This window comes from Sinohyriopsis cumingii, chromosome 2, assembly GCF_028554795.1.
Source record: "Sinohyriopsis cumingii isolate HCF-2022 chromosome 2, ASM2855479v2, whole genome shotgun sequence".
Classification (NCBI taxonomy): domain Eukaryota; kingdom Metazoa; phylum Mollusca; class Bivalvia; order Unionida; family Unionidae; genus Sinohyriopsis; species Sinohyriopsis cumingii.
The window spans coordinates 25378728-25392969 of record NC_142962.1 but is presented as its reverse complement, the minus strand read 5'-3'; the positions used below and the strand labels follow the sequence as shown (position 1 = coordinate 25392969).

Below are 14242 nucleotides of genomic sequence, written 5' to 3'. Positions count from 1 at the left end.
GAATAAAGTTTATTGTGCTAGCAGATTCCACTACGTTGATTATTCGTGAATAACGTGACCCTGTCCTTGCTAATAGAAAAACCGTTCTGTTAAGTAAAAGTTCCAAGCCAGGAACACTGAGTGGTATTGACAGACCATATTACGCTCGAGCGTATCCTGTAACCGTGGTTGTTTATGGAATTTATCAGCTAAATGATAAACCCAACATCGATGATCTTGCACCAATGAGATTTTCAAAGTCAAATTGTGTAACCGAATGAGTAATTGAGCATTTTACAAATGCGAAGCGTGGAAATGGGTTAACTAATCAGCGACGTGAAAAATAAACAAAAGGGCTAAATCGGTCAAGGATACAGGAGCTACAATAAATGATGTTGCCGAGTGATCAAGTAAATTAAAATTTCCAATGGCAGTAAAAACGTTAACCTGAAAGATTTTATATGAATCAGCGAATAAAGGAAAAGGGACACCAATTGAAATTATTGATCACAATGCGCACGCGTGGACTAGCGCAGTAACAATATTTCCACGGAATCGTACTGTAAGATTTTACCCCCCAGAAAACCTGGCGAAAATATGTTTGATTTTATTAGACAGATAAGTAAAAAGGATCCTGTGTCAGTGTGGTTATTTAAAAGTTCTGATTAAAAATATGATCAATTTGTAAGACCCAACGGCGATTTATATCGTCGAGAATCTCTTCATGAAACAATGAGAAAACTCGCGGGAAGATTTTCAACATTAACTTGTTACTGAGTAATTGTTTTACAGTTCCGACAGTCGCGGCTCATTTTGCCTGAGAGAAAAATTCGTGGAAACCAACACGATTTCTCGAGGATGTTCAAGCTAGTTGTGTTGAATACCGGCATGGCGGTTTCTGGAATACCAAGTGTGATCGTGACGATATGATATCCGTTGACATGATCGCTTGTTATCCCGGGAGTTTTCTTGGTTATGGAGAATGTCATAGATATTTTTCGCGGTTTGGACATCCCACGCACGAGATGAAAAGAATTGCTATAAACGGACCGTTACCCGATTTTGACTTGACGCGATTTACTCGTGTTGCATCATTCGAATTCGCTAAGGATCTTCATCCATTTTGTTATATTTGGTTTGGCAGACATTTTTCATTTACCTAGCACTAGTTTACCTTTCATTGCAGATCTTACTAACCAGTTAGCTATTGATTCCTTGAAAGATTTATTTGTAATGGAATTTAGCGCATGAATTAATTTCACATCTGCGATATGTCTATGTTGCAGATCCTTACTTTTATAAGCTACATCATGAGCATGACACGCTTTATCAATTTCATTTGTTGGATATTCACCAGGTCTTGGTTGATCTTGAATATCAACTCTGGTTCCAGGGCCACAATAATTATATCCTGGGAGGCGTTTTCCTGGGCATTTAGCCCACGGCTTCCTGGGTAACATTGTTAATTTTGCTGCAATATCACCTCCTCGTTTCTAAACAAAAATATTATTTGGCTTCGACTGTGCGGTAATAAATTAGAAATGTTTGTACCACATCGATCACATTTACCCGTAAGTGCTTATCTGTTATTTTTTGTTGTAATAGTTGTTAGATCCCTTGTTGGGGTACGAGCCCTGCATTTCACACAATATAAATCCATATTTATTTATCTTTTATATACCATGAATGTAATTGATTTTACTGAAACACGAAAACAAAAACCGGTCAAACATCATGCTGCGTTACCAAATTCTGTTCGTATGATCATAATTGGACCATCTGGAAGTGGCAATACGCAACCGTTACTTAATTTGATAATGAGATGGCTCAGGTGGGATAAGTTGTACCTGATTGCTCCGTCTGTAGACGACCAGCGGTGCTATGATGTACTTAAGGATTTTAATGAAAATGCAAAATCGTTAAATGAAAACGGCGATGATGTTATCGAGTTTATCACTGATATTGATGAAGCGCCATCTGTAGACGATCTTGATGGATTCGTTAACAATTTAGTCGTGTACGATGATGTAATGCCGGACAAACAATCCAATCCAGCTAGAATATTTTCTCGAGGTAGACACAAAAACACTGATGTGATTTATGTAACCCGGAGATATATACAAACTCCTAAAGTGATCAGAGATAATTGTAATATTCTTGCTGTGTTTGACGGAGTTGATACTTAGACGTTACGAAATATTCATCAGACCTGGTGTAGCGGTGATATGGACATAATTAAGTTTAGAACTTTATTTAGTTAGGCTCAGTTATCCCCGCATGGATTTATAACAATAAACTTACATGATCCTCGAACACGATACCGAGTCGGTGTTGATACAATTTTTGGATAACAGCAGCAGAGAGGGTGCTGTCTCCAACTTGGCACTGACGTGATCGTTGCGATTTTTTTGCGATCAGAAAAACTTATCAGCGATAGGCTGGTTAAGTCAGTTAGAGTTTATTAAGATCGTTGACAGGGTTGTCTTATATTGGATAATGAGACAATCGCGATTTTTTTGCGATTTTCCAGGAAGGCTTATTTTGCGAAACGGAGAGTGAACCAATTAGAGGTTGTTCACTCTCTCTGCTGCCAGCTTTATGACTTACATATTTCCTTAGTTATATCTATTACTGTTTAAGAAGTACCCATTATCTAACTTATAAGAGGACAAGCTGTAGTTCAACGAGTACCACTGCTCAATACAATGTCGCTATAGCAATAACAATCTAAATTTGTTTCAACTTCTTGGATTCCTTTTATGCTGAAACTTCAATGTCACACATATTCTAAGTAGCAATTAACATATACGTAATATTAATTGTCTTCTGCACAATGTTTCGGTTTTGTGGAGGTGTGAGACTAATTTTGTACGCACGCACACAAAATATTTCTCTCTCTCTCTCTCTCTCTCGTGTCGATATTGCATTTACGTCAAGCTATCCATCCATCCATCCATCCATCCATCCATCCATCTATATATCTATCTATCTATGTATCTATCTATCTGTCTGTCTATCTATCTAATATTTATGTAATTTAAAATTTCAGCTGGTTGACAAATTCTTCGTCAAGTGCCGTGGCTAAAGTATTGTTGAGACAATTCTACGCGTTTGTGCTGAATGGAGTAAGTATGGTTTCCACATCCTGCAGGTATCACACATTTGGGGAAAATATTAGCTATACAGTGCCTTCATTTTGGCAAGCTTAGGTCAGGTGTATAGATTGATTATGTCTGACTATCCGGCCGTCCACCAGTCTGGCTTCAACATGAAGGGTTTACGTTTTGGTCGTTTTCGCAGACAATATTCCTCGCAGGTGCATACGCTGGATATGGATGTGCCATACAGAGTAATACGTCGTTAACAGAATATCATGTCACTTAGGTCTATATTTACGGTCCAGTAATGTTGTTTAACTTTTTTGTTGAGCTAATTTTCTCAGGCACTATTCCTTGTCGAGTCACATAACATGTGTCACTGCGTCATGATCAATCATACGGCCATCAGTGAAAACCATGTCACAGTGAAATCTAAGTTGCATGGTTCAAAGATCTGTGCTTACCTTTCCATTGGGTTCGGTTTTCAATTTGGTTATAGTTAGTGTTAAGGTTTTTCTCAGACTTTCTTGTTTTGATTGCCACAAATGTTGTTATCCAGATGTGTCAATCCGTGGTTCAAACTAAAAAAAATATTTACAAAAGATTTATAGACAATGCGTGCAAATAAATTTATTGCATTAATGGTTTTGCATTCCGGCCTTGTCTTCTTTGATAGCTTTCTTGTGGAAACAAATTGTTGCTTCACTTGCCTTGTATGAGCAACAGACTCTGCAGTACCAAATGCTGGCAGAATTATGTTTAAATGCATCCGATCGAAAGACCATTATTTATTGAAACTATGAGTTTGCTGAAACTTTTTCAATGTCATTTTAAAATCCTTGCAAACACACACACACACACACACACACACACATATATATATATATATATATATATATATATATATATATATATATATATATATATATATATATATATATATATATATATATATATATATATATATATATATATATATATATATATATTCGTATCAATTAATTTGTCGTCTCATACAAGTTAAATGCAAATTTATACAATAAGTATTACGTATAGGACAGTATCTTTTAAAATTACTATTTCAGATTGATCTTCGATACAAAAGTCTCACTGGATCGAGTTTCACCATAACGGTTCTATTTGCTGGACTTTACATTGCTGAAGTATGCGTATATCTATTTATCGCTCTTGTATATCATCCTGTCTGTCTGCTATCTTTCATTTAATAATAAATTCATCTACCCATTCATCTCTCTCGGACAATAAAAATGAGTCAAACATTTATTCGTCTTATTGAAATCTTTGATAAAAGTTCGTTAAAGTATTCGCTTACCCTCTCGTTATGTTTGCAACAGTCACCCACACAAAAATTTATAGACGAAAGCCATCACGGATGAAAAAATGAACAAAACTTGGTCATTTTATTCATCAGATTATAAATTCTAACCTGACTGTCCCTAATACTGTCATCTACTGCGTGTTTCAAACCAAACAGGCGTTTCTGTACTAACAAGGCGACATATTGGCATGGGCCAGTCTATTTCTTCTCCGACAACACACGTGATGTAGTTAGTTGTCTCCAATAAGCTCTTAAACATTCCTTACATTTCCGTAATATTAGAAGTTACATTCCTTAGAACACGTGTATGTAGCACTTCAATTTTTGTATTTTGCTAATTTTGTTTTGAAATATTAAAATTTACAGTGCAACTAATGGTGGCAGACGACAGTTTTGCATAGAAACCGTAAAAGGGCAGTGAGCAATCTGGCATGGTGGTTTATAACGAAAGCTTCTGCTTGGTTTGAAAAATACGACACGTTTAAGGGTTACTTGGCGACAGTCAGGATTGAAATTATACATTGATGAATGCATTTACTAAGTTTTGTACATTTTGTATATCCTTGTCTATTTCGTTTTTCGAAATCGGTAGAGGGGTACTAACAAAACAGCAGGGTAAGCGGATACTATGGTGCGCAAAACAAACTGGGGCAGGAACAGTGGAACACAATGAGGCTTATCGTTTTGAGGCATATGTAGAGTCTATTATCGGTTCAAGAACACCACCCTGTTTGGCAAATTACTATATAAATAAAAAATTAAAGATTCTGCACAGTGACTTTTGGGAGAGGACAAACTGGGATTTCAGGACAAAAGAATTCGAAACAACACTTTGATTATTATTCCTAGATATGTTGACACAGTTTGTCCATGGGAAAACATTATCTGGGATCCATTTCTTTCTCACACGTGTATTAGATGCAACTACAAATGATGTAATTATTCATACGACGTCGCGAACACCTGCAATTGCAATTTGTCTAGCTTCTTTAGTACTGGAAAATTACAATTTGCCTGTCTGTTAATTTACAACTACATCAAATTCGTTGAACGCAAACTGAATATTTGTAAACACTTTTTATTATGTAAAAGTTCTCATAAATCACTAACTACTATATTAATACCGATAATCGACTATCATCAGTTTTCAACCAGTAATTCCTAGAGAAAAATGAGAAAAATAATTCATCGCGCACATTGGTATTAGATATACAAATACCACAGTGGAATAATTATTCCTTGTTAAGAAACTGGACATATCCTCTTTCTTGTCCTTAATCCCTGACTTCTGTGGCGCGATTTCTGTATCCCATATCGGTGAATATGACAGAATCTCTAATTCTCTGGCTAATATATTCGAGGTTTGTACGTTTTGTCCACAAAGAGAATTCAAATTCGATGATATTCTCATTGTAATGTATTTGAGTTTTTATTCATTTTCTTTTTGGTTCTATACATTAAAAGTCTTTCTTTATATTGAAATATTGTTCTTTGACTAGTTCATAGCATATTTTATTTTCTACTTCCTTCCAATATGTAGACCGCATCAGACGCTTTATGGACGGAACGCAGGAAGATCCTTTCAGGTTCTGTGTATCAAGTCAACGCTACGGCGGCCTTGGGTGACTTTGAATCCTGGATACAAAGTAGTTCTAATCTACCTGGACATGACCATGCCATGTTGTTTACAGCGTAAGTGTTATTGAAACAATGTACAGGCTCCATCCCATACATGCTAATTACAACTTCTTTGTCACTCCCAATAAAGTTGGCATTATCATAGATTGTAATGATCATTTGTCAACAGCATATTTCATAGCTAATTTATGTCCATATTTGTATTTTTTATTTGAGACAATTATCATTGGTAAACAACATGTTTATTTTTGGATTTGAGTTCAGGTCAATGTTTTTTTCCTAGGAAAAATAACATGGTGTATCTCATTTTTGTCAGGGTCATTCGATAGAATTTCATTAAACAGACCTAACCTTGCTTATAGTTTGGTGTAATTTTCCATTAAGATGATGGAGTTTCTTCTGAAAGATTATTGCGACATAGGTCAAGTCGGGTTGCAAATAAGGTTGTTTACATAAAAATTATTAATTCCTGTTTGAAGATCAGTAAATGGTGGAGCCAGTTTTAAGTTGTGTTCGTTTATAATCTGAGAGAATTAATTTATTTAAATTATTCACTAGAATTAAAAAGTGCGTATTGACTTTTGGAGTAAATCATTATTTTGGAATAATTGTGGATTCAATCCAGGATATTAGGGATAATATGATTGTGATACATCAATACTGTTAGCATATCGGCACATTTAAGGCTACTGACATTTCAGCACATTCAATAATGGAATTCATTCGAGACACTTAACAATTATGTGCTTGTAATAGAAATTCTGGACTATTTGGGTTTAATACGTAACAACCCCGTATGTTCTTTATAAATGTTCACCATGTATTATAAGGAAATATATTATTTGTTGAATTTTACTAAACTTGTTGGTGTTGTTTTTTTATCTTACTTAATTTAAGAATATATAGTAGTAATGCTATTTTACCCATGTCATAATGAATAATTATATGTATGCAGGTGGTTTAGTAGCACATGGATACAGTCTAAGCTGTAAAGTAGCGAGTAGAAGTTACATAATAAAAATGCTAAAAGTAAACAAGCCATTAGAAAATGAAAAGGTTAATTTGAAAAAAACTGAAACATATATTCCAATAACACATTAGAAACACAGTGTATAGCGCCTAATCTTTAGAAGCTCTAAGCGCTTTACAACATTAGACAACACCTATAAGATAAAAAACATAATGATATGATTACAAACACAAACACCATGAAATTAGAAAACATAAAAAAAACATGCTGAGAATATATAAGGTAGGAAACATTATTAGGTCTTTAAGTTTGTTCTTGCAGTCGAAATAAGTGAGTTTTGAGAGCACTCTTGAATGGGATCACTGTGTCTTTGTGTCTAAGTTCAGTGGGTAATTCATTCCACGTTGCTGGGCCCTGGTATGCAAAAGAACGCTGTCAATATGACTTTGTTTTCATGGTGGGAACAATGAGAATACGATTGTCAGAAGAGGAGCGTAAGTAACTTGCTGGTGCGTACACATGGGTGAGGTCGGATAGGTATTTTGGACTAGAGTCCGACAGTGAAACGTAGCACAGAGAACAAATTTTGTGTTTGATTCTGGAACGAATGGATAGCTAGTTTAGGGTACAGAGCAGCGGGGAGGTGTGCTCTGATCGTGGTACTCTAAGTATGATCAGAGCAGATGTATTTTGAACGTTTTGAAGTTTCTGGAGCAGATATTGAGATGAACCAGACAGAATTGAGTTACAATAGTCCAGTCTTGAAAGTACTAATGAACTTACAAGTGTTTTAGTGGCATCAACTGAAAGATATTTGCGAACTGGGCTGATGCGTCTCAGCTCAAGATATGCAGCCTTGCATATGTTCATGACATGTTGGTGCAGTGTGAGAGTACCGTCCAGAGTAACACATAGGTTTCGTACTGATTGTGTGAATTTAATGTTGGTGTTGCTGATATTTATTGTTTGAGTTAAAGGATGTGAATGAGAAAGTCTTTGTGTTGTGATCAGAATGGCCTCAGTTTTATCATCATTCATCTGCAGCTTGTTACATGACATCCATTGATTTCACATCAGAAATGCACCTCTCTACACCTTGGATGGTAGCATCAACTTAAGTTGGGTGGCTAGATGTGTATATTTGGGTGTCATCAGTGTACAATTGGTGAGACACTGGATGATGATCTATGACGCTTGAGAGCGGCTGAGTGTATAGAATGAAGAGAACAGGTCCAAGAACAGAACCCTGTGGAACACCACAACATAGATCAACTGGGCTGGAGTGTATTCCATTTGCAGATAAAATTTGTGTCCTGTTGACCAAGTAGGACTTGAACCACGATAAGGCTGTATCGTGAATGCCAAATTCATGCTGGAGACGGTGAAGTAATATATCATGGTCTATTGTGTTCAATGCTACAGTCAAATCAAGGAGGGTGAGGACTGTAATCTTTCCGCTATCCAACGCAGAGAGAATGTCATTAACTACTTTTAGAATATTAGTTTCAGTACTGTGGCAAGGGCCATATGCAGATTGTACATTGCGAAAAAGACTGCTTAAATTCAGATGAGATACAAGCTGGGATAGAACGACCTTTTCTGAGATTTTTTATATGAATGAGATATTAGAAACTGGGCGGTAGTTCTTTAAATCGTTATGGTCTAGTGTTGGTTTCTTCAGCAGAGACTTTACAATGGCAGTTTTGAAAAATCATTGGAATTCCCTGGATAAGAGAGAGGTATTAATAACATCAGTTAGTGAAGGCAATACTGGATATAAGCACTCAAGTAGCATTAATGTTGCAATTGGATCAAGTTCTCATGACTTTTGTGTACTCTTCATCAGCATTGTACGTACGAAATCCAGAGACAGGTTCAAATGTGTTTAAAATATCATTTGGTATTATTATTATTATTATTACAGGTATGACTTGGAAGCTGATGGCATAAACGATGTTGCTGGTAGGTTCAGCATTTTGGGTCTTTCTATGTGTAACAAATGTCAGATTTTGTTATCAGATCCCAGGGGCTGATTATGTCATATACAAGAAATAGGATTTTTAACATACTTCAGCTTAAATTGTCGTGAATGTGGAAACTTGTTTGCATAAATAAACGTAGCCATATAGAAGTTGTGAGATTTAAATACAAAACAAGCAAGAGTACAGTCAAATCAAAATACTGGCTGGATCACAGTGAAGTAATCATTGTAGAAATACAAACAATTACATACACTCATAATTAGACATAAATGTTGGTGTGTGTTTCGAATTTCTAACCTAGTTTTAGCTATATATATATATATATATATATATATATATATATATATATATATATATATATATATATATATATATATATATATATATATATATATATATATGTGTGTGTGTGTGTGTGTGTGTGTGTGTGTGTACGTGTGTGTGTGTGTGTGTGTTTTCTTACACTGCTATTTACTTACGTGCTGGGGCCCCGAGTGGCCGAGTGGTCTAAAGCGCTCTCCGTTACGGATCACTGCCATCTCACCTCTGTCTGCGGTGGTTCGAGTCTCGGATTCGGCTAATGTAAGTATGTGAGAAAGCTTGACAGTAGCTTCTTGTGGGTCGGTGGTTCTTTCAGGGATTTTCCCGGGTTCTTCCTCCACCATTAATACTGGCCGCCATGTATAGCCTATCATGTGCTGAAAAATGGCGTTAAACCCTAAAACAACAACAACAACAACAACAACTTAACGTGCTTATAAACAAACATATTGACCTATTTACCTCCTTACGTACTTGCTTATTTACTTGCAATGTCAGGTCTGGCTTATCTGGGAGCAGCCTGTACAACCTCTAGTCAGTCAATAGTAGAAGACAACTTTGATGCCCAACTGATGACCTTAGCGGCACATGAACTTGGACATAGGTACATATTCTCATTGTTGCTCACCTACGTATCCTTTCAATTTTCTATTGATTGATTGATTAATTTTGTTTCACGGCACAGCAGCACATCCAAGAGAACTCATTTCTCAAGCCAAGAAAGTAAACTGTCTTGCCAGGACACATGCAAACAGATCTTCAATAGATATGCAGTTTTGAAGTGAGATGAATGACATAGTGGTGTGTTTTAATGCTGACCGATTTGACACTTATAAATAAATGAAAATTGAAATTTCGTTGTTGCAATGTTTCACTTTAAGATGAAATTCAATGTACGTGACAGCTAAATAATCTAACATTTAATATACAATTTATGATCGTAATGTTTCAATATTAATTAATGGATATGGCTGGTGGGGTAACGTAGTAAAGGTATGATCGTGTAAATAAATATATTCCATGTGTATAGTGATATAGGGTATACTATTTAGATGACGTGTGTAAATATTAATGTTTACCTGGATTCTCAGCTCTCAACGTTGTCAAATTAAAAATGTTTTAATTCCAACACATATAACGGTGGGTAAAGCAATTTAGTATATTCCTAGAACATTTCATATAGATTTTCATTTAAACAATGTTGATCCCAACTTTTTTCAGTCTCGGAGCCTCGCATGATGGGACTCAGGACGGAAATCCGTGTTCACCAACACTGTCCTACATAATGTCAGCCTCGTTAACATTATCACATTTAGGCACATCTGGATTCCAGTACAACAAAAACCTGTGGAAGTTCTCTCCCTGCTCCATATCATATTTCCAGACATATATCAACACACTCAACAGGTGACCACCCCCATCCCCCCCCTCTCTCTCTCTCTCAACTTTGTCTTTTTATTGTGTCTACAATTTTATTGAATCAATGCTAACATAGTTAACTCTTTCGTATCCTCTCGTGCCAACCCCTAAATATTCTGCCTATATTGTTTCCATCAGACTGAACTAAATTAGGACATTGTTACCTCAGAAGGGCATTCGGATTTAGTGAACTGTAAATCAGAAGAAACATTTAAATAATAGAGGAAGAATTTAATTTTGTTGCTGTTGCCAAAAAGATGATGTTATTAGAAGACAGTATCTCATAAAATGTACATTAAGTACAACCAAGCGTTTGATCATTTGTCTAGTGGTGATGTATTGACGATATATAATTTATCACGCAACTTGTACAGATCTTTTATTATGAGAGGTTCCTTTACATCCATCCGATTAAGATCACGTGAAAATGTTACTAATTGGAAATAGGTGTAGAAGCAAATCAAGAATTTATACCTCACCTATACTGAAGAAAAAGTGGCTTTCTATTTGTGTATATCATTAATATAATTTTGCATTATGGCCAGAGGCCTAATAAAGTGATTATAATTATTATTATTATTAATAATAATGCGCTTGCTGTTATTATTATTATTTGCAGTAGTAGTAGTATCCTCTGCCCCATGTTGTATTCTTTATATTTTACATGTAAGAATAACAGCGATATGAATACAAGCTATGAGACATTACCTAACATCCCGATAACAAAAACAAGTTTAAAATGTTTGTTTATTTCAATTTGTTTATTTAAATTTTACAGACCACGAAACTTGCCGTATTATTTCGATAGTATCAAAAAACAACGTGGCAAGGGAGGGAAATTCTTCAGATAACCTTATAATGATTGTAAAGAGAAAGCATTGTTAATGTGTTCTATTAATATCTTTTTCAGCACCAATTGCCTGACGACCCTGAGTGTGGGATACAACTCTACCGCTCTCTCTCCATATGACCAGCAGAATCCTGGTCAGGTTTACTCAGCGGACACCCAATGTCGGTACACACAGGGCAACGAATCATATTTATGCAGAGTAAGTTGCTCCAAAATCTTAACAACAATCATTCTTTAATATTTAAAACTGTCTGATGATGAAACACAAACTCCTTGATGTTCATGAAAGACAAACGTTAAAATTATTGAAGATGACACTGAATACCAAATATAATCGTCATACCTGTAGTTGCAGTGGATGGGCAATCATTATCACCAGCATGAGGAATACTATTATATTTCCTTTCTCCTCCTTTTCGTTGTTGGTGTCGTTGTTATCATCGGCATTTTCATAATTGCATAATCATTCCCATCACTGTTTTAGTCATCAACATAATTAGCGTTATTATTATTATCATCATCATGACGAGATGTGATTTCAGTATAAGCCATGAAGAAAATCTTAGATATCTTCTATGTAATATTTGGGATTCATTTCAATTGGAATCACTGTTGTGTTAAAAGAGAATAGCTGACTATAACCTGAAATATTATTTGAATTTTGTCACAGAATTAGGCAAAGAAATAACTTGGTTTTGCCTTAGAACTATTTGACTATTTTTCGTTGTACATGCGTACAACGTTATCTAGGGTGAATAAGTGTTTTTCCAGGTAAGCGACTGTACTAACATGTACCTCGCCGGAAATTACTTGCAACGAGGGACATTATAAGCATGATATGCATGGGTATTTTACCCTGACTATTGCTCACTCTCCTATGGATTTAAGTAAGATCAATTTCTAAATCGACACTGGTCGTTTTGGATCACGTCAAGGAGTGTACGCTCTCCATTGTTCTCCAGCCATAGGGGTAAGTGTTATATTTATATTTCATTTGATATGCTAAGCTTATTCGGTTTGTAATGTCTTATAGCGTAATAATGCATTTATTACAGCGCAGATTTGAACTTTGAATTACAAGTCACTATTAGAGGTTATTAATGTATTAGCATATATCTAGAGATTTTACAGAAACTATTATGACCATTTGGTTTTATTGTAGCTGACTGTGACTATGACTAGAACTGACTAGAACTGTCTAGAGCTATCTGAAGCTGTTTAGAGCTGTCTGGAGTTTCCAGAGTATTTAAGGCTGCGTGCTGTCGATACGTATGTATGTATGTACGTATGTCTGAGCCACGGACGTAGACGTAGCTAATTCAAAAGGGCGCTGTATGCTGTCTGTACGTGTGTATACGTATGACTGTACATGTGGTGGATCCATCATGAGTGCGAGCTGCCGATAAGAGTGTGGGCCAACCCAAGGAATCGTGCGGCTGTACAAGGGTCTAGAAGCATACGTTTGGTCCAGTTGTTGTTTCAGTTGGGTGCATTTTATGTTCATAAGATTATTTTGAATCTTAGTTGTGTTCCAAGAGATTATGTGAATCTCTCATAGTTTATAACATTATTTGAAACACATTTGAATATCATAAGATTATTTTGAATCCTAATCGGAGTCCATACTTGAGATTATATGAATCTCTCTTGTAGTGTATAATACTGTTTATAACGTATCTGCAGTCCATGAGGTTTCTTGGATCTGTATTTCATATTGAATTCATATTCTTGGTTTATTTTCAATGTGTGAATGTTTGTGTAGAGTGAGTGGGTCAATCGTATGTTGAGAGCGTGAGAGAATCATTGTATTTTTACACCATATATTTTTCTTTATTAATTAATTTAATAAATTTCCATCTTTCACACATTGCTTGTCTTATTCATTTGGTCCAATAACCCACTCGGTTTCTATTCTGCGACAAATTTGTTATTCCGATGCATGCAGAGGAGTGAAAGCGTCAAGCTTCAAGATCTAGACGAGACTATACCTTGATACTAAAACACGGCTTGGTATTTTTTATCCACTTTATGGAACATTAAATTTACTTTAACTGAAAAGATTTAGTCTTTCTGGGCATAATATTATTGTTTGTAAACTACATGTGCACGAGCCATCATGTACACGGGGACTTCATCTGGACAATAATTCTCTAATGACCAAAAACAGCACAAAGGCGAACATTTCACATAGCCATTAAAACAACAAACAAGCAAGAAACAAACATCCAGCATATATAGTAACTTAAACATAAACATAAATAATATTTAAAAAACACTATAACAACAAATACAATTATTCAATCGATCTGTCCCACTCACTGACCCATTTAAGAAAAAAAGTCTGTTATATTTGGAAAACAGGTCCAAAACCCAATGATATCAAAAAGCCTTTGAACACGTCATAGTATATTGAGTGGTGTTGTGATAAATATCATTATCACATATTAGGTGTAGCTTTCATATAGTGTGTGCAGTTTCATATTTTTACATTACCACACGTTAAAATAACACTTTATATGATTCTGATTGGTCCAAATAAAATTATTGTGCAGTATTCTCTTTCATAATTGGCTGCGATCGTGGGAAAACTTGTTTAATTCCGCCTGCTGTAATTTGTGTTCAATAAACATTGTTGACAGTCATTTT

At 35.5% G+C, this 14242-nt stretch overlaps 1 protein-coding gene across 2 annotated transcripts in view; it reads left to right on the top strand.

Moving 5' to 3' along the window:
• LOC149804496 (uncharacterized) overlaps positions 1-14242 on the top strand; it is a 57396-nt gene that overhangs the window by 30388 nt on the left and 12766 nt on the right. For both annotated transcript variants that reach the window (XM_089940710.1, XM_089940709.1), the window contains exons 6-12: positions 3029-3104; positions 4163-4240; positions 5957-6108; positions 8949-8986; positions 9826-9931; positions 10549-10734; positions 11657-11795. In XM_089940710.1, coding sequence (XP_089796836.1) covers positions 3029-3104; positions 4163-4240; positions 5957-6108; positions 8949-8986; positions 9826-9931; positions 10549-10734; positions 11657-11795 — 775 coding nt within the window. The remainder of the gene's footprint in view (positions 1-3028; positions 3105-4162; positions 4241-5956; positions 6109-8948; positions 8987-9825; positions 9932-10548; positions 10735-11656; positions 11796-14242) is intronic.